A 22,821-nucleotide genomic window follows, 5' to 3' on the forward strand; every position below is an offset into this window, starting at 1 on the left:
TGATTGAGGTGACTGTGACGTTGGAGAGGGAGAGGACATGTTGTCTGCAGGATTTTTTTATCTGTTGTTTGGAAAAATCAACCCCAAACAAAATAGGTTTTATTTCAGTTTGAAAATCAGATTTGACATGCAAAAGACAGTTTTCACTCATGTGGAGCTTTAATTGGATCGTTAATTAATTAATGATTCATGATTTACAATTGTTTTAGTGTTTCAATTGAAACTAATGTATATAAAGGCCCAATATGTATTGATTTTTCATTATTATTATTACAGAATGACATAACTAATGCTATGAATATATTGTTGAGATGTGTACTAAAAACATCACAAATGTCTCAATGTCTCTGTCAATAACGACATGGGACTTCTTCTTCCCCCTCTACTTTCTGAAAATTCTGGGGAAAGAACGAGGAGGACCGGATAATGATAATGGAGGAAGTCACTCCACAACCACACAATAAAAAAATGTAGAAGTCGTAGCTTCATAGCATTGTATTGAGGTTTGCTGTATTGTATGTATTGTGATGCCTTGCTCTGCGCTGAGCATTCTCTCGCTGAAGCTGTCCCCTTGATCCATGACATCATCAAACTCTGTCGTTTATTATTGTATTGATACTGAACCCATAGATATACTGTATATCTATGCCTGAACCCCCCAGAGGTGGAACAGTACGTATTGTGTGTTAAACTGAAGAAAAAAACAAAACACATTTTTGGCACATTTGTCCTTTAAGTTCATGTAACTGTTCATCTGAGCAGGAGAAACATATATTTTAATGTATGAAATCCATGTTAACCTGCTTATATTAAGCACAGCTCCATGATATTCACAGCAGTAGGCAAAAAAGACTTACTCCTGAGAAATGATTTTAAAGATTGTTTAAAGTGTAAATGAGAAAGTCATTGAGGTTTACCATGTAAATAGATAAATCAGGCTAGTGTTTACCACAACGACACAGTTTGATATATTAATGAAAAGGAAATTAGGATCTAATGTCTGCTATGCAGATGATGCACAACTTTCCAGATCATTAAAGAAAACCTATTGTTTTACGTTTTGTATCAGCTCAAATCCCCCACCTCTCACACACACACACACACACACACACACACACACACACACACACACACACACACACACACACACACACACACACACACACACACACACACAACATTTAAAGACCCAATTTTAAAGATTCTCTAAAAGTCATCACAAAATAATCCTCCTGGATTCTTATGCTTGTTTATTGGTATCGGTTTGTCTCTCTTTGTAAGTAAAATTCTGTGAGCTCCAGACATATTTGACACATTTGAAGCATCTTAATTGAATTACAAGTTAATAAGTGTGTTATATAGCCACTTCCAACAATATTTGCATTGGACTATCACCTGAAGCATTTTTTCAAGGATAAAATAAGATAAATTGTGTTTTCATTTGCAAAACACATATTTATATAGTTTGACAGAGCTGCAGCGTATGCATATAGTCCTTTAGCACCCTCCTGTATTGGTGCGAGCCCAGGCATGCACTTTGTTAATTAGGTGAGAAAAATGTAATAAGTCGTGTTACTACTGGCATGACATGAAAATGACCTTAGGACATACTACATAGTGTTTTTCTTGTTTTACTTAACGTTATCTATACAAAGCTTTGGTTAAAGGGGTCACAACCATTTTTTTAAGACAACATATTTGCGATCAGCAACATATTCAAATTCAAGTTCAAAATAGTATATAACCTTTCTTCATCCTGCACTCCACACACTGTACATCATTTTAAGCTGCCACTAGTATATGTCAATAGCTCTCTGCCCATCCCATACACAATCAAGGCCCTAATGCTATTAAGCACCAATAAACTATACCTTAACAGTGCCACAGGTTTAACTGCGGGATTGGACACAGCTTAGGACAAAGGGATGTGAGGTAGTCCTCCTTCCTGTTTGTACTCTGGACTGGACTAATGATGGAGCAGGCCAAGTTGCTGACATAGACAAATTATTTGTAGTTTGACGGACAGGTAGGAAAGGGGCAAAGTGAAGAATCAGACCTCAGCGTTTCGCTAAAAAGAAGAACAACAAAAAACTTTAGATGTGCACGCTAAATTAAATTGTGTTAGCTCTGAGGCTTTCCCTGGAGTGCAAGGCAAAAATCCAAGTCCTGTTGGATGTCCCAACTGGTATTGAAGCACAGAGCAACCACTGTCCCTTTTTAAATGTCCATTTAAAAGAAAACTTTCTCGCAGCCGAGCACAGTTACTTGAGAAGAAATGCAGATGTACAGTATTTGAACATTAAGGGACACAGAGTGACACAAAGCCCAGTTGAGTTGAGCTGAGGAAGTGTAAAAGGAAAGGGCATTATGTCTGCATTGAAGCAAGGCCAGTCGACGGGCACAAGAGCCCATTCAGCCCGGGAGGATCAAGGTCGGTGTGTAAAGACATCCTGACACATCCTCAGCAGCAACAGGAAGGAGCAGGGCATCTAATCCGCTGAATCAAATACACAACCGACTGCTTCACTGATGCCTCTGAGCATGATGAAATGGTCTCTTGTCTTCTCGGTTTATGTGTCACCACTTGTGTGTGGAACGAACGGCTGTTTGTCTGCATATACAGATATATTTCAACTGTAGTGATACATACCAGTGTCAGGTCAATCAACATAGACCCAATTGAATTTGTGGTGCAGATGCATTCCCATATTCAATTCCAATAGTATTGGTGTTTCATAAAGAAATATATATAGGATCTCTACGGCCATTGCTGTTAAACTATGACAAATGTCATAGGAAAATGGAAGGAAAAAGCATTATCATCATATTGTGGAATGGTATACAATCATTCAGTCCTTGTATGCGCTGTGTTCTAAGAGGGAATTATATGTCCTATGCCTTTTTTCCTTTATAAGGAATTAGAATTTAAAGCGAGAAAATATCATGGGACATCTATCAGGAAAAAAAAAGAATTCTAAAGAACCAAGAAGGCAGGGTATTTCTCTAAGCCTAATAATCCCATTATGATCCCAATGAAAAAAAGAAAAAAGAAAAAGCTCTCTGTCAAAGCGGGGAGCATTGACGCAAGCATCTCTTGACGTCAGTAGCTGCAGTGAATGAGAGACGGGAGGGGAGGAGAGAACGAGAGAAAGAGAGAGAGAGAGGGGGAGGGAAAGAGAGAGAGAGTGAGAGACGTGTTTGCCTTCAGAAAATACCACGAAATACCAGCGTCACTGGCACGAATGCAACTGTATCTCTTTGCATGAAACCCGCCGCGGATGTGCGCATTTATGCACAATAAAAAAAAAGGGGGGGGGGGGGGTGGAAAGAAAGAAAGAAACGCAGCTTTTTAATTTCAAAGCTATTCGCCTTGACATCCAAATGACACATTTAGGAGAAACAGCTAAGGTGCTTGCCCTGGAAATCTAAACCAGATGTAGTAAATGGAATATGATCCCTATGACCCGGGAGCGTTCATTAATAAATCAGCATTCGGAAGAATGAAGACAGGAGGAGGGGGTTAAGCGGGGTGGGGGGGGGGGGGGGTTCAAATGGTGTCAGTCGCCCATCTGTGATCTGAAAGGAAAAATTACCGGGTGAAAGTAAAAAGTCAGTGATAATGTGAAGAGATCTGTGTGCAGTTTGATCTAACTCGACATCTCTTAAAACTCAACCAAGACCACCCACCCATCTATTTCTGTAGTTTTTATTCATTCTCTGGCACTCAGAGCTGAGTCGAGCAATTTGTATATATATTTTTTTTAAAACAGACCTCTGGCGTCATTGCCTCCTCCATAGTTGGGGCAACACCGCGACTCTCTTGCTGCATTTATTCACCGCGTATACTTCTCAAGTTGTCCTGTGGCTCCCCGCACGCTTAAGTGAACGCAAAGCTTTTCCACAAAGACTGGTCTTCCAGAACACAATGCATGTTTGTCCGATGTATCTTCCTCTTGCACTTGGATAAAGGGGGCGCAAGAAGTGTCACAGACAAACGGAGCTTTTTTCTCCTCGCTACTGAACTGATGGTGTGTAAAAGAGAAGACCCCCCCCCACGCAAGCTACTTCTGTAATAGCTTACTACAGTGTCTGGCTGGGAAGGAATCCTCTCCTCCTTCACAGATGTTGCGGGAGACCATTTTCTACTCGGAACTAAGTGTGTAGCTCACATATTGCAAAGGGGGCGCATGCTAAGGTGTACTTGAGCGCGCAGAAGACCACGTCCATAGACGGTAATCTCCGTGTGTGTTGGCCTATACTCTTCAAGATACCTAAAGAGTTCACATTGTGCCGGCTGTGCGTCATCCATGCCTGATAAGACTTGCAGTCTGACGTCGCCGGGCTGCATTCGCCTCATCCAACGCGAATATCTAAATTGACTTATTTTTTTTAAAGCATCCGGACTGACGAAGACACACTTTATTTTCTTTCATTGAGACGAGGATCAACAAGTTGGCTCGAGTGCGTAATTTCCATCTGAGCTGTGTGGTCACGCACTAACTCGCGACACACGTGACCTCAAACCAATTCAGCTGGACACACTTCTCATTTGTGGACGAGAAATAAGCCCGGGACCGTTCCTTGGACATAGACACATCTTGTCAGGAGTATACGGCTGGAATCAGGAGGAGACCGGCGGCCCCATGCCTCGCTGCGTCTCCAGATGCTCGGCTGGCTACCGCATGGTAACTTTGCGCGCACAACACGCTGCAAAGAGGACAGATATAGAGAAGGGATCTGAATGAATGGGACTGAGATTTACTCGCATTTTTCCTCTCGCTTCCCGCAGACTGTTGTATGTGTTGTGTGTCCTGCTGGTTGAAGCGGTCTCACGTTGTCAGCAGATATCGCTAGATCCATCACTCGGGACAGGGAGCAGCAAATGTCTAAGAAACGGAAAAGTCCTGACGAGCCGGACTTTGAGGGATCTCCGCGTGCGGGATGCAGTGACCAAGGTAGGAGAGTCATGGTCAGACAATGACACTGTGAAAGTTGAATTGCCGCCAGAGTGCAGGTGGTTGGACTGTTTGATTCATTCCTTTATCCTGCGATGTGTCTACAGAGCAATGTTTTAGTAGTAACCAACGGTGTATGCAAAGTCAGAAGCATCGAGACGCTGTCATGCTGTCAGGATGCAAAGGCATTATAGTTACTTTAAAGCCATAGGTAACTTTTTCATATAAAGGAATGTTGGTTACATTCAAGCCATCCCCAAACGAGTTGACACATACGCCAATCCGCTCCACAAAACTCTCTCTGTAGGCTATGTTTCAGTATGGCAGCGTTTACAAACGCCACCACACTGTGGCGCTGGAGCTCAGAAAAAAAAACAGTGCCCCCGAAATGGTGCAGCCGTTGGTGTTACTGCTAAGAAAAAACCTGGACGGACAGGCAAAGGTATGCAATCCATGCCAGATCGCTGAAGGCTTACCTCATGTAGATGCTGACATTGTTGTTGTAATTACTCCGAATTCCAACAGAAGTTACGCACTATAAGTATTAAACCTTTAGCTACAGTGACATGACCATGTTGCCATGCAAGATAAGTATTTGTATTCTTAGAAAACAGTCAAGTGTGTTGCTGCGGATTACTTTTTAAAATCTCTCCCCAGTCCCCAGTGGAGTCACATTTGTGTGGCAATAAGTTTAGCTGCAGCAGGAAGTATAGCAACCACAAACTGTGGCTTAAGAATTATAGAGGCTTTGTGAACTCCCCTTGGTTTGTATAGTATGGCTGTCATCACTCAGGCAAAGAAGGACCTGATGATTCAAGAACTGGATGTGACACATGATGAAGTATAATGTTGGCCCACCTTGAGTCCTATTTCCAGCCCAGCTGTAAAGGTGCAGGTTGGTTTATTGATAAGCTTTGCGTTGGTTCAGAGGGATAATCACAGCCGTATCTACTGTCATGGTGTTTCTGGTGGGCAACCCAGCAGCAAATCATGCTTATGGGCCCTTCTATTTGCTCATAGAAAATACTGTATGTACAGTATATTTATAGTATACAAACCCTGGCAGCACAGAACAGCAAATTATAGCAAATATAATTAAATAAAATAGCAATGATATACTGTACAGTAATAATAGTGGCATTGTTTATTCTGTGGCCAAAAAAACTACTTTGAATATTCTAATATGAAACAATATCAAAGAATGTCTTTATGTAACTCTAGAATAGTCTGCAGTTATGGACGGATTATGAGACAATGCATGCAGACTTTAAAAGGTCACCCACCCCTTCTACATAGGAGCAAAAACCCCAGACTGAAAGAGACACAATCAAACTGTTTGGTGTCATTGTAGTTTGTCTGTGGTTGTTTGTGTCTGTTTGTGGTCGTCGGACCGTCCCTACAAACATGGATCACGAGTAAAAGTTTTTTTTAAACTTGCATCGAATAAACCTAAATAGTGACACAAAATGAGGGCACTGCACATACTAACTGTAACAAACTGTGTTGTAACAGGAGATGAAACACCCTGGGGCAAGTGTTGAAGACCATTCACAGTGACTTAATATAAAATATAATTTGAAAATTGCTGCGTGGTGTTTGGATGACAAAAAAAAAAGTCTATGCAAAACAACCAGTGTCTTGGGAAGCTTGGTTTCCCTCGAAGTCCCTCCCTGTGGTCTGGGATCTGATCCGAGTGGTTGCTCATCATTTATTTTTTTCAAACTCAAGCGTCCTCTGTTCTAAGAGGCCGCTTTTGAATTACCTTGATCGGAAGCGCGGCTGCTATTATGCCATTATGCACATGACAGGAGTTGCAAGTTCAAGGACAATAACAGCATCACCTTCAAGCGGAGAGTCGTGCCTGCTTGCATGAATACTGCTGTGGCAACGGAAACTGCTGAGGACCAGACATGTTGTGCTTGCTTTGCATCACATTGTTCAAGTTTATAAGTTAATATATAATCACAAACTGCTCTTTTGATGTAGGCTACATTGAAGACTAAATCACATACATTTTTCTTCTAAAATGTATTGAAATGTCTCTTGTTTTGTGCCACGTGACACCTTTGAAGTATCAACCACTTAACCCAAATTACAAAAAAATCCATTCCCTTACTTACCTACCTCTACTAATAGCATACAACATTGTGTTTTTATCAATCTATCTATCCATCTATCCGTCTATCTATCCATCCATCCATCTATCTATCTATCTATCTATCTATCTATCTATCTATCTATCTATCTATCTATCTATCTATCTATCTATCTATCTATCTATCTATCTATCTATCTATCTATCTATCTATCTGTCTGTCTGTCTGTCTGTCTGTCTGTCTGTCTGTCTGTCTGTCTGTCTGTCTGTCCGTCCGTCCGTCCGTCCGTCCGTCCGTCCGTCCGTCCGTCCGTCCGTCCGTCCGTCTGTCTTTCTATCTATCTATCTATCTATCTATCTATCTATCTATCTATCTATCTATCTATCTATCTATCTATCTATCTATCTATCTATCTATCTATCTATCTATTACAGTTTTTCTCAGTCGCTTTGGTGCTTTTCTCACATCACTAGCAGTTAGTGCAGTTAGTGCATTTCCCAAAACAATTAGTGCAAACTGCAAAACCTAGTGGATAACCTGCAAAAGTACGTCACTTGCTCAAAATGGATAGTCTGTTCCTCAAAAGCAAGTATTCATGTCAATGAAACTGCCAGTGTCATAAAAATGAGAAGTCTTGACACCATCGTTTATGAACAAGATAGTCAAATGGCTTTGTCATGTTTTCATTATGACAGTTTATTCTCTCAGTGTTTTCCAATGCAAAAAAAAGGTCAGAACTCGGTGACACTACCTGAAAATGCTCAAGACAGCACTATACACTACTTGTACAGCCATTTGAAAACTACAGTAAAGTTACACATTGCTGTAGTTAGGGGAGTAAGTGAGTACAAGACACTGAATACGTATGTTTCACATTTTTACTGTATATGCTCTTTGCAATTCTACAGCATTGTGCAAAAGAAAAATACACTTCAGTCACTTATTTAGAACAAACATAAAAAATCACCATTTTGGTAGAGCTGTGCACAAATGTGAACAATATAACAGGACATATTGTAACTGAACATATATAGGTAAATAATTCTGGCACATCCAGACGTTCCTGTCTGTCTGGCCACATATTTTCATCTACATCACAACGGATATTATCCCTTGCAATGCAGCGAGGAAAGTATCTAAAGAAAAGGTATAAAATTTGCCTGACAGAATTTGATAACTAGTTCAACAATTTTGACTCAAGCAATGAAATGAAGACTATTAGTTTAATTGGGAACGACTATTCAGCATCCATAAGAATAGTTCATTTTGACTGACATGACATAAGCAAATGACAATGTTATAAAACAGCAGAGAATTGTATGAAAGCAACTGATACATGCATTTGCAATTTGTTCAGAGGAAGGAGAAATTGCTACTATGATGTGCTCAAATGACTAAATGTTGAGGAGGTTGAACTAATAGTTATGAGAATTTTCATTCTGATCTGAGTAAAGCACCAAAGCAACTGAGAAAAACAGTAATTCAATTCAGTTTATTTAAGAAGGGCACAGTGCAAATAAATAAAACACATGATCATACATGGGTTAAAAATGCCAGAATTAGCCAAAAGGCTATTTTTTTTATCTGTAGTCCTCTGGCATCGATGTTAAAAGAAAATACAAATAAACAAGATAAAAGAACAACAACATAAACAGGAGGACGGAACCCCACAGCACAAAATAGGGCATCACAGAACAAACAGAACAGACTAACTAAGGTAAAACAACAGAACACAAAATACAAAGCACCATTGAAAAAAATAATAATGATAAAGTATGTGTTTAGTTCCCTGATTGTGGGATTTAATTTTATTCCTTTGCACTTTGCAGGTCTGTGGATTATTGAGACTTGAGAAACCCTTATTCTAGAAAGATATATTGCTGTTGATTTTTTTAAATGTACGTTTTTTTTGCACTGAAAGCAGCACAAACTTGAATGAGCCTCCACTGCATTTAGGTGAAAGCATAAATCTCCTGAACAGACATCTCAAAACCTGGAACATTTTGTATTTACAGTAACTGCATAGTTAGACACCACTGGATGTATGTAGTTTGGGTAAAATGACCCTTGAGAACTCAATATAAACTCATAGGCGCAGCGCAGGACTTAACGTAAACATTATGGCTTCCTCAGGCCTGCAGACTTGGTTTGTTTGCACCGAAGTTGTGACCTGTTTGCATCACAGTCTTTGGCTCTGTATCTTTTTGGGCCCACGCCCAAACAAGAGTTTCCCTTAGCCATCACTGAAGGAGAGCCGGGCGCTTCCTTCCCCAACTGTGTCTGGCATCTGTGACTCCTTGGGGGGCATACACCCACTGAAACCCTCCCAATTGAGTTTTTTCAGCAACACATTCTGCCCTAAATTCTTTGAAAAATCCCACAGTAGTGCATCATCATTTACTTATTATGTTGCAGGATATTTATAAATATTTATAAAAGAATAAAGAGCTTATTAACCCTGAACTATTAATTACATCTGGCGGATATGGCTCCCAACTGCATTCAGTCAGCTAAATGCTTTGAAGAAAACCATTTTAAAATGATGTTAATGTCAAACCGTTTTTTTTTTTTTTTTTTTTCGATACAATCGTTTGTCCAAACTAAATGGACAATGTTACCAAAAGCAGACACATACATTCACATAAGATGAAAAACTAGCTGCAGCAGTCACTATGGTGCTGTTACTGTCTGTGCTCCATTTACTGTTGCCTCTGAGTACTCTAGCTCATATTTCTCATGGAGATCGTTTTTTTTTTCTTCACTGGGATATCCACGATGAGGCCAGGAGTTGTAGAAACAGTGGCATTGAGATTCATATCAGGACCACAACGCATTGTTTGTCTTGCCTCTAGCTGTACAGCCTGGATCTGTGGATTACAGGGCCACTCCTGGGTACCCCCTCCAGCAACCACCACAGCTAGTCAACAGTGCAAATTACCCATTCTCTTCTATTACAGTATGATACCAGTGCAAGGCTAAGCATGAAACTTTATGTACAACTTATCTTTTGTGAATAGTTTTTCTCATTTTCCCAAAGAAGTGGCAATGTGACAAAGAAGAACTGTAACAAGTATTATAAATAAATAGATAATAAAGCAGTGATTCTTGAGAAGCGGGACAAAAGGCCGTCTTGCATAATGTAACTGCTGCTATCTTTAAAAATAAAAATATTTAAAATTGTAGATGTAAGTAGGAATTAAGAATAGAATGTCTGGAGCACAATTATCCCCTTCAATTTAATTTGATCATTATTATGTCAAATATATGACACTTGTTATCTTCTCACGACGTCCAGAACAGTGTGTCCACAGAGAAGGTTTCAATCTTTCATATGCAATAAAACTGATTAAAAATGTTCTTTAATGATTAAAAAGTGTTTTCCCATCAAAAGCAACACTAAATAATCTCTCATATCAATAAAACAGTTTTTCCTCAAACACATTCATGTTTTATAAGGTTTCAAAGTGGTGGGAGACTTTTTGTCAACACCGTCAGGCAATTCATTAAAATGTAATAAAATCAGGCAAAATAAGGGGCATCTGTAACTATGAAGGACCTCTTGTCACATTCTACCTCTGCAGAGTACATTAGAGTCAGACAGGCTCTGATAAGTGCTGTAGTTTTAGAATATTTTATATTCCAAATCTTGAAAGTCCTGCGTCACAACCATGATATTGAATGTTTTGATAATTTTATTTTCCTGAAGTAGTTCATACTAGCACCTAACAATCAACAAAAAAACCAAATGGCTACTAGATAAATTCAATTTGTTTTCGTTTAAGGCGAGACACCCCAGGTGAATAGGGATTTTTTTTTAACTTATAGATATCATCATGAAACTTTGCCAGTTGATTACTGACACAAACACAATCATTTTTTGTATTACATGTTTTTCTTTAATATTTTATTAAATATGCAAATATGGCAATATTTAACCAATTATGCGTAAATTTGGGTCATTTTTCGAGAAAGATTTTGAGATGTTGGATAAAGCCAGAGTTAAAATCTCTATTTTATTTTAACCACATATTAGTTTCTAAAGTTTTTACACAACAGATTTTGGATACAGCCTTTTTTCATTTAATAAATCAAAAAAGACTATGTACATGTCTTAGAAATGCATTTTCGGCATGTTTTTAGGAGGAAAATGTATCATAAATCAGACAATTAACAATATATTAACAAATCCTTCTGTAAAAACCTTTAAACTAGTGCTATGAATGATCATAGAAAGTTTGGTTGATGTCAGTGGTCTAGAAGTTGAGATATCTTTCGCAGAGTATTGGAAAAAGCTCATTTTGAGAAAACGGCCGTTAAAGATAAAAACGTGAATTCTGCTGATAATAGCTAGAGTAATTTATTGAATTAGGCCCTACACCCTTCAATGCCATATAGGCCTACCACTGCTTAACATATATAAACCATAGCATAGTAACATTTACATCCACATGCTAATTTAAACGTGGTTAATTCATTATTAGCCACTGTCTGTCAACCTGCTCCTGTCGGCACAGACGCTCTCTCTCCCCACCATCTCCCCTCTGATCGTCTGACAGTCTGTGTCTCTCCGACGTGATCGGCGTGATTTACATGTCTTTAACACTTCTCCCCTTCAAATGGCGATCATGTAATGTCCGTAGCCAATTGATTAAGTATTTTTTTTGTCTTGGTTTGGCATATTTTCGACGTGTTTCCCATTTTATTTTGTGATTTTCGAGCTACCCGGGGCTAGCATCACGTGATGCCTTTTAGCGAATCACATCGTCAGAAATGTGCATTAGCCAATGAGGTCGCTTTCCTAGCATTGAATCCCTCCTCACACTTTCACGATTGGTTACTGATACAAAGGAAATGACCATATTTGGATCAGATAACGTTGTTCTTGAGATTCAGAGCTTTCCAACAGTACCATGGTTATTATGATTCATACAGCGGTCTCGGTGCTGTATGTTACGTTAGAATGCTCACTTTTGACGAATTTAGGAGCAAAATACAGACGCAAGCAGTCAAAGTTTAGTAAAATAAACACCTAAAACGTATATTTTGGACATTTTATCCATACTAGTATGAAAGAAGACATGTTATGGAAGCTAAATAGACACAAATCTCAAAATTGACCAGTGCTTAAAAAAACGATGTTTTTGCCTGCCGTGTCTCGCCTTAAGAAACGTAAAATATGTCAACACCGCCAGATGTCAACTCCATCAGATTTCCTGTCTGACGGTGGTGACAGGCCAATGACGGAGTTGATATTCAATGTGAAGGCATCATATTTGGGTGGTTTTCAAGTTATTATAATTGTATTAAATATAGAATTAGGGTTTAGTTTTTCTAAAACTGTGTTTATGGAAAATCTCACAATCTTCTTTCGTCATGGATGACTCTTAAAAAAAGTACAGGATGATATACAAAATGAGGCGATTTGGTGTGAGTCTGTTAGAGCAAGTCTGATTGAAAGACTGTAATGTGAATCTTCAATTAATGCTCAACCAATAATATGCTGTTATAACATCACTGTTATTGATTATTCTACATATTTGATGATTATCTGGGTTTTTGTCACCACCGTCCGATATGTCAAATTCATAAGATATGCTTGTCAACTCCGTCAGATATATTTTTCAACTCCGTCAGATATGTGTCAACTCAGATTTATGTTATTTTGATAACAATACATAATGATATTTCATAGTTGTTGAGGAATGGTTAGTCATATGTGAAAATCTAACCAGTCACCTAACATGAGAATGTGTTTTGAAATTTGAAACACATCTTGATTGCTGTTCATTTTAAAGTAAAAATTATATTACACAGTTCAACTAAAGAACATCGATTTAAAAAATGTATATTCATATACATTTTGAAAATATTTGTTGTGGCTTCTGACAGTCTTAGTGAATATTTGTGATCACAATATATCTTATGGGTCTAGCATTGAGGGAAAATTAATTTGTGTTTTTGGTGTCTGATGGTGTTGACACAAAATAAGGAATGGCAAGGAAAAAGCCCATTTTGATAAAAAGGACAAAAGCTGTGAGGTTGTATCAAAGCGTAGCTCAGTAGCTTAGTATATGTTGGATACATACATACATGTAATTTAATTTGCCTAAACATAGGGTTTGTATTTTTTCAACATTGCACCCTGTTTTGTCCCACTTCTCAAGAATCACTGAAATAATGTATATAGAACACAGGCTTGACATTGTGCTTCTATGCACACTGATATATATTGGAGATATGAAGAAATATTTAGAAAATTATAAAATGGCATCCCCTCTCAAGAACATAAAGGCCGTGTTCGAATTGAGACAGTCATGGCCACGAAGAGTTTCTCTGTCACTCTGTAGGCAGACAGTTGAGAGAATACTTCCAGATCTCCTGGATTGGTTTGTCCTGGTAGTTTAAGGAGCAGCTCAGCGTCACACACACCAGCGGCGGTGATGTGTGCCATGTGTGTCTCTTTAGCTTGGCTTGGTGCCTGTGTGATGCTGAAAGACCTGGAAGTGCATCCGAGGCTCGCGTTGCTGTTTGCCACTTTCGTGACGACACGGAGCACTTAGTGTTGAAACCACATGCTGCTTCACACACATTCACATTCACATCTCCTCATGAATATTCTCATCCGCGCTCTTCTCTGAGGACAATGTAGAACAGCAGCCCGCAGCCTCACAAGGGCCGAGGCTACAGCAGTCGGTCTGGAACAAGCTCAACTTGACCAAGAATACCCCTCAGTGGTCTCGGTGTGCACTGCAGGTCACAATAGTGTAGGGAAAGATCTTAATGAGGAAATAATACATTTCTTCATTTGATCATTTAAGTTTAGTCTTTTTCAGTTATAGCAAACGTTGACCTTTTCCCTCTCTTTAATTTAACAGTGGTTAATCGGTTTTCTATGTCCTCAGGCAGACAGACTGACAGGCAGACAGACACTAGATGGGGCCAAAGTATAGAGATGAATTGCAGGGAGTGGCTTCAAAGAAGTTTAGCACGGAGCTCTGGAGTTAAATCTTTCTTTCTCTTTTTATAATTATTATTGGCAGGCTTGGTAATGACTACTCAAGGGTTCCACTAAATTATAGATTCATATGATCTTCTCAAGTAAAAGGGTTTCAAATGGACTGTTTATTTTTATCTAGCAAAAGGCTAGAACAAAAAAATCTTTCCTTTTCATTGTTTAAGTGAAACCACTGTTGTGACCACTGAAACTGAACAAAGCAAAGTTTTCTCATTTTAACAATCAAATTATAAAATGCAATAAATCAGTAAAAACAATGTTACAGCTCTTGAAATATTAAGCATTAATATTGTGCTACAGTTTCAAATTGAAGTTTGAGTGAGGGACACGGTTGGAAAATGTGTGTGTGTGTGTGTGTGTGTGTGTGTGTGTGTGTGTGTGTGTGTGTGTGTGTGTGTGTGTGTGTGTGTGTATGTGTGTGTGTGTGTCTGCACACATTATTGCGTTCAGTCCATGAATGGATTGTGTCCATGTGTTATCAGTAAACAGGCAGACCTGGCGTCTGGCTGCTCGGTCGTCTTGGCCTGTTCTGAAGTCTGCTGTGCGGAGAGATTGACAGGCGTGTACGTCAGCACCCATATTTCTCACCAATGATTCATACTGACTTTTTTTGGCTTCTGATGAGGGCTGCAGGCGGCCAGTTACCACCCCACCACCACCCCCCTCCTAGCCACTCCCCAAATTCTCTAAGTTCAATATGCAGCTCCCTCCCTCTCCTCCCTTTTTATATTTTCTGAAGTGCAAAATATTGATTTTAATTAATGATGAAAGTCACGCTCATTTCACTAACGTTTAACATGTGCATTAGTCACTGAGTTTCCCCCTGACATAGCCTCTGTCAACACTGAATGGAACTGAACAGATGTATAAAAAAAATATTTTTTTTTTACAATTTATCAATTTGTACAAGAGGGATGCAATGTCTGCACATTTTTGTGTAATTATGCAATTAGGTTGGGTGAATGATATGTTTGTTAAATAATTGTGCCACTAGCCCAACTTATCATTCTTCTTCTTTGTCCTTATGACATAAAAGCACATTCTGAGTTTTGGCTGAAATCGAACAGAGGGAGTACAAAAGGAACAAGCATCAAATGTGACCATTTTTTTTTTTTGGAAATAGTGTGAACCGTGTTGCTCTGTTCAAGAAAATGTCCTCTCTGTGTGTCCACGTGTAATGCTTGCACAAGGAGCAGAGTCAAACAGTCAATCGGCCACATCTCACTGTATACACGCCTTACACCGTCACAAGAAATACACACTGACAAGCTGTGTGGTGTGACATCTCTCAGCTGCAAGTAATGATCCAGCTGTGTGTTTAAAAGGCTTTTTCGTTTGACCAGGATGCTGTAAGTGGTAGCATCGTGTAGCACCAAGGGAGGCTGTTTTTCCTTTCGTAAGGCCAGTAGTAACTCATGATTGTGTGTGTGTGTGTGTGTGTGTGTGTGTGTGTGTGTGTGTGTGTGTGTGTGTGTGTGTGTGTGTGTGTGTGTGTGTGTGTGTGTGTGAGCTACAGAGCAGAGTGGTGGTTTGATGGGGAGCTGATGAGGTCATGGCTCATGTCTCCTTGCTTGCGTCATCACCTATAGGATGCGACTCCCGCCAGCAGAGCAGCAGCTGCTGCTGCTGTCGTTGTGACAGCGCCAAAAAAAAAATGAAATCAGAATCATGTTTAAGGCTGAAAATCATCACACCTGAGGGGCTGTGGCGAAAAGCAAAATCTCCCTGTTGTGAAGAAGTAATGACACAATAGAATTCATATTTTGGCACATTTCATCTGAGTTATTTTCTTAATTTGCAGCTGTCTGTGTGTGTTTTTTTTATACATGTGTGTGTGCTCAACACATGATGGCACGTGCCCACTCCCTTGCCCGTCTGTAGAGACTCTTTTGACCTCTATTTTGCCTGCAGATTTGCAAGATTGCACAGTGAAGCGTTTTACACGGCCGGATGACGTCAGCACTGTTGTTTGTTTTGTTTTTTCTCAACCCCTCTAACAGACCTCTGACCACATGCTCATCACCATAGTCATCCTCTAGTAATACGGATGTGATAATCTAGGTCAGTATGGTGCCAACAGAAACACTGCCCACTAATCTTAATAACCAGGATTTGCATTTGTGAGAGACAAGTAAGTCTGTTTATTTGATCAGCACTGCCCTTATTTTTTTTTATGATTGTATTAACCAGCAAATCTGCATTTTCGGTAAAACAATCTCAAATCAATAATTTTGTGTATTAACACACTTCAGAGCCAATCCTCACCAATATCATTTAATGCCATTAATAATGTAGCATAAATATTAAATATTTAATATATAATATATATATATATAATAATATATATTATTATTATTCTATTTGTTTTATTAGCAATACATCCTTTGACACTAAGGTAAGAAAGCCATTTGGTTCCTTTGGAAATATTGGATCAGCTATCAGGCGTTATGCTGCATTTACTGAAATACATAAACACTAGCTTGATGGTGAGCAGCTTGATGTTATATAAGGGGCAAAGATTCATGTATGAAAGGAAGAGAAAATGCAAAAAATCTTCCTCCATTTACCACACTGTATTTTCTTTTTCAGAAATCATTAAAATCCTATGACTGTGGTTGTACTGTTAAGGGAATAAAATACACATCTGCTGTGTTGCGGTGATGTAAATGTCATTGAATGGTGCGGCATATGTGTGTTTTGCACATGAAATACATATTACCGCGCGTGTGTGTGAGTGTGTGCGCGCGTGCATGCATGTGTGTGACAAATGTTCGGGCAGGCATAATTTGTGCCAGCTCAGTGACGTAGAGGACGTGAGGCCCAGACGGGTGCTGTGAGTGGCAGTAACAGCGTCTCCTATTCGAGCCTGCCCCATCTCTGACTTCATTGGCTACAGCTCTGACGCAAATAGCCCCCCCCCCCTCTTCACACACACACACACACACACACACACACACACACACACCACAACCTCCCTCCCCCTCTCTCTCCATGCACACTTCTTTCATCACGTTTTTTTACATCCATTTAAATGTTTTTTTCCCCCTTCTTTTTTGATTCATGTGCTTTCTGCAGTTCCCCTCCACTGCAGTGCTCCACACAAAACATATCTGCACCACCTGTCTGCCGTGCGCTCTCCAAACGCGCCTTCCTTTTTCTGTTGTCCCTGATGCGTTGATGGAAACCTTATCAGCGTTTTCTTTCATTTATTTCTCGTCCATATTATCCACGTTAATCCTCCTCCCTTTCCAATTTAATTGTGTGACGCGAGGTCTGAATCACAGCGAGCCACTGAGAGCATTAGAGGTGTTATACGGTCACATTACATTTGTCAGCATTCGGCACACACGCAGAAGACGGCTTCCTCTGTTTCAGTCAAAATGCTGCATTAAAACTGTTGAAATGCACACAATGAGATATGTTCACCGTGGACCAGGTCCTTGCATTTCTTCCACACACTGCACAGTATCGCTTTTCTAAGTGAACAAGCTTTGGATAAACTAAATATCAGAAAGAGATAAAACCTATTGCAGAGATGTGTTAATGTTGTAGGCTTTGTAGCACATTGCATGGTTCAGGTTTCTCTTTCTCTATGCTGAAACCCCATAGCAGTAGATTCTAAGGCCGTGGCAAGTTAAGGTGTTAAGAACTGTATTTTCTCTACTGTACTGTCATTTAGCACGTTATCATTTAAGCAGAGATGTAGCATAGCTGTCCATATGTTGTCTGGTAACAGTGTGTCTGATGCTCTGAATTTAGGCAGAGGAATTCTGGCAGTTCTCTGAACTTACAAACGCTTCGTGTTGCAGTCCGAATGATATGAGTCTTTCCCAGGAGAGATGAATGTATAATGATGAATCATATAATAATATTTGCTATATATATTTTTTTTTAAACATATGACTTTATTTTTGATGCTACAGGGTAAATTGAATTGAATGTCACAGTATGATTTCATCAGTCAGTGTCAGGGTGTATACTGTCATGTGCTTCAAACAGTTCACATGGGAACAGCTTCTTCCCCCCCCCAAAAAAATTAAGCTCCAGTGGTAAAGCTGAAAGAAAAACTATGGTCAATTACAACATACTTTTTTATAGCTCAACCTCAACCTCAACCTCAACCTCATCGACTGTCTTTTTTCTTAAGATAACATTGTACTCCGCAAGTTAATTGCTGCGATCAGAGAAAAAGTCCCATGGAGCAATAAACAGGAATATTCTCTTGCCCAGTCAGACTTTGGTATTGCAATGCCACTATGTTATGTCACAGGTCAATTATGATCATCAGAGAAAAACTTGACTGTTTCATACATATTTAAAAGTTCCTTGTAAGAGGTTTCACCATTAGATTAATTTGAATGTGGGTTAAGTCAGATGTGTAGGATCCAATTAATACAAACGTTTTAATTGTTTGACTTACTGAGCCCTTGGTCTGATTCTGAATTGATCAGATCATTGGCAGACTTGACTTTACTACTACTACCCACCAAACTGTTACCAGAGTCCATTTGGTTTAGATTGTTTTTTTAAGAACACCTCAGTGTCACATGAAGTCCTTTCAGAAGGGGCTGTTTGACAAACTGTCTCTGCAAGTTGTTCATTCTTGAAGGAAGACTAATGAAACAGTGTCTAGTCTGAATTAGACTGAATTAGATTTAATGTATATGGCCTGCGCCAAATTGGGTTGAATTATCCAGTAAATCAGTCCAAAGATTCTGAAGGCTGCCCGCTGAGCAGTCACGCAGTTTATTCTCTTTCCTTGGCCTTAAACTTTGGAGCACCATTGGCAGAGAGACGATAGAAGGGATGGAGGGTAATACTGCTCTGCCACTTTGGGGACCATGTGAGTCAATCCTCATGCTCCCGTGCAGGCGGTACTGTTATTGCGACACAGCCCTTAGCAAGAGGCTTGTCATACCACAGACGATGGATGTACAGAGGCCTTCTAATGGGAAGCATGATTGCTGTGTGTCTCAGAAAAATCTGCAGAGGAAGCAGTGCAGACGGCTGAATCCTATATCACATAATACGCCATAATGGAAAGAACAGGGCTGTGTTCCAAATAAGATCCGTCACATAATCAGCTCCACCCCGAATGAAAGATGGGGGCCATCATCCTCCTCAGGTTCCCTGAACATGCTGTTACTGTCTGTGAGCCCATAAAAGGCAACCCTCACCAGATCAGCCTGTTTCCTGTTGACAAGCCGCTGCTGCGCCTCTTCTGAAGGGACATGCAGGCCGCTCAAGAGTCAAGTTTTATTACTTTCCATTTTCCCCTTGGGGACCGACATGTAATCCCTGCTGTGTAATCTACACAGTGAAACAATGCTGACAAATAATTAAAATTAAAAAGTCAGCCGGTCTTTAATGTTCCTTTGCACTGGACTCTTAATTTCCTGTCACCATATTCACCACATGTGAGGAAGATACAATTCGGTCAGTGCACATTGCAGCAGTGTAGTCCACAAATTGTTGGTGTAGGACTACATATCAAGCTCCGATAGAGCCCCGCTCCTATAGCGGACATGGTGTTTCAGAGGGGCAGATCAAACTCATGGTTCTCATGGGGCAGACTTTACCCTGGTCCATCTGCAGTTGACAAACCAGCTTCTACACAATGGATAATTTTTTGCCTATTGAGACAGAAAATCCTTCTCCTCACCGCAGTTAAAAGCGCAGCAAATGCCAAAACTCTTTGATATGCATTTACAGTAGGCTAAGTGGTCCCAGACCAGATCCCTTTGACCACTTTGTAGGGACTCATATGCTCTTATAGGCCCTGTTTCCACCTGGGATTATGATTTTGGTCATCTGATCACAAGTGGCCAGCTCTCAGTCCGTGTGTTCACACTTGTCTTTTCACATGTGACTTCTTTGTCTACTTGCGATCGGATACCATTTACCCGCTCTGTATGTAAATCATCACGTACATCATTTCCGTTTGCATTGGTGTTTTTAACTGGTGGGGCTCAAACAAGTAAACATACAGGGCTGTACAGTGCCACAGTTAGACAGTTTTAATCGCATTTGCTATTAAAATGCATTACGTGCGAAGATAATTACAAGTCTAGATTGACGAAATAGGCTACTGTCTCATTTAGACAAGGAGGAGCGATGCACAACACTGCTTAGAGGGCTCTAAATTAACACGAGTTCGCCAAATGCGGGTAAATATCATAGATGGTATATAAAAGTAAAAACTCTAAGACGAGTAAGTTATTACGCCACTTTGGCTGGTGAAAGATGTGTGCTCTTTTAACGTCTGCCACCAGTGCACGGCTTTCTATATGCAGTTAAGTTACTGCATGTGCGAACAGAATATTTCCTGTGCGCCTTCACATTAAAAGCCTGTTACTAGCCAAACGCGAGTTGACTTTTATTTTTAAGCAGATAAGAACAGGAAGTCGCTGCCTTGCAGCTCACCAGTCAATAGCAGCGATTTTCGTGTTTTCAGATTTATGCAGTGAAATGAAAACAGAGGACAGAAAGTTTGTCATTTGCAATCCTGGCGGATGCAACTAACGTTTTATGAGGCTTCTATAAAAGCTGCATGAACGCCAGTGATGCATTTTCAACGTATTTCCGCTCAGGCAGGGGGCGGCAGTTGAGTAGGAGGTCCCTAATGTGGACAAAAGTCACATTGCTGTTTCCACTACCATTTGAATGCGAACACATCGGACACAAGCGACGTAAACCACCTCCGAATGTGGTTTTTGTAGTTAGAGCTGTATTCATGTGATCAGATCACAAAAACCACATGTTAAAGACAAGTGGAAACGGGGTCAAAGTGGACTAGATGGACAAAACAGGACAATGGCTTTCCAGGTAACCCGCCTGATGCATCTTCCATATCTCCCCAGCGATTATCCCACACCCCTTGAATTAACTTTACCACCAATGTCTTAAGGTGCGAACACACTACACGCATTACACGCGTTCAGACGCGTATAAAATCGGCTTTTTTTCCATAGGGAACCATTGGTTTACGCGCGTACATGGCGCGTGGATGCGTTACTCACGCTAAAGCAACATTTTAGCCACGTATGAGCCGCATATACGCACCTAACGCCCCTACGCGCGGAGTTCAAAACATTTCACTTTTTACGCTCCTACTCGTGACGATTAGCCGCGTTGGCCAATCAGCGTTGGGCTTGAGCCGACGTCACATGCATTGGCACGGTCGGAGAACATTGTACACAGAGGCTGAGAAACACCGAAGAGTAAAATGTATTGCGGGCGGCCCGGTGCTGTATGACAGCCGCTCGGGAATGGAAGACGTGGGGAAAGTAAACCAGGAGAATGGACTTCCTGGTTAATTCAGTGAATATGTGCGGCTGTGCTTTAGCCGATAAACCAAGTTAGCGCCGTATAGCATTAGTTAACTCACCTGGTTGTGTGCAGGCGGCTAGCGCCTCATATTATGAACCCAAACATGACGGCTATGTCCGGGGGACTTTCACAACAAGTACAGCGAAGCACCGGTGTTGATCTACGCCAGCCACAGTCCCCTGTCACAGCCAGGTAGGGTAATGTTGGCTACTTGCCTTTATGTTGTGCCGCCGTGCACCGATGCTGCTGTAACTGTGTGTGTTATGTAGCTGCCGTGAATATGCAATGCTGTTTTAATGCTAGGCTATTTGTGCTGTTCAGTTTGTCTTTTGGCTCAGTTGTTGGCCGTGTTGTTGTTGTTTTTGTGCGAACATGCACGCTGTTGTGTCGGGTCGGGTCTGATCGCAGCCATGGTTGATTAGGGAAATACAATATCGGGAGGGAGACTAGGCACGTTACGCGCGTATAACCATTTTTGACACAAAATGATCAAGCAACATAAAGCATACGCGGGTAACGCGTGTAGTGTGTTCGCACCTTTACAGAAGTGGCCAGCTGTGAATGGCTCAGTGGTGACATCACACCAATTCATGTGCATCTAGACAGGCAGACCTCAGGGGACATGCAATGGCGAGAAAAGCCTTCCCGCCATCACATTCATGCCTCCGTTCAGTCTGTTGGTCTTGGCTGCCATTTTCTGTAAGAAACAACCACAACAAAGAAATTGATTTAGCTAACAACCTAATGACAGAAACATTTAACAGTACTAGCAGAAAAAGACACAGCAGATAGATTTGCCAAGTAGGAATTAGTGAGGTGAGACTTTATAAATAAAATATGTTGTGTTTGGTATATTTTTGGTATATAGGGGAAGGTGGGGTGATTTGTGCATTTTGGAAGTTGCAAAACCCCTTGTTTCTAGAAAACCGTGGAAGAAATTGGAAATGTGACCACATATTTAAGAAGAGCCGTCCATTTGACTCATCCTGTAAAGAAGGGAGACACAAGGAATAAGATATAAGCACGTTTAAGCTCAAAAAACTGTGTTTTGCCTTTCAAAGTAAAATTTCCATGATCAAGGTTTTTTGATTATTGTGTCTGAACAATTATAGACACGTTTGAAAACATTTGACACATGTTTTAGTGCTTTGGTATGCTACACTTTGAGTCTATATAGTTAGCACAATGTCAACCCTAAATTGCTGCATCATGCCTATTATCCAAAATTCTGGGGATGGGGTGATCTGTGCGCAAGGGCCTGGGTGAGTTATAAGTAAGTAAGTAAGTAAAATGTATTTATAAAAGCACATTTATGACAGTTTGCACTGTCCAAAGTGCTGTACATAGTGCATTCAGTAGGTAAACAATGAAGGTACAATAACAATAACCAAAATAAAAGACGTAAAGCCCATACATCCACATAAAC

At 40.3% G+C, this 22,821-nt stretch overlaps 1 protein-coding gene across 1 annotated transcript in view; it reads left to right on the top strand.

The window, feature by feature from the left end:
- Positions 1-4,797: 4,797 nt before the first annotated feature.
- Positions 4,798-22,821, top strand: part of pde10a (phosphodiesterase 10A) — a gene marked incomplete at its 5' end in the record, with an annotated part of 65,007 nt that continues 46,983 nt past the window's right edge. The window contains 2 exon segments of the mRNA XM_080037206.1: positions 4,798-4,850; positions 4,852-4,955. Of these exon segments, the coding sequence (XP_079893332.1) occupies positions 4,798-4,850; positions 4,852-4,955 (157 nt within the window).

This window comes from Ammodytes marinus (genome assembly GCF_949987685.1).
Source record: "Ammodytes marinus genome assembly, chromosome: 11".
Lineage (NCBI taxonomy): Eukaryota > Metazoa > Chordata > Actinopteri > Uranoscopiformes > Ammodytidae > Ammodytes > Ammodytes marinus.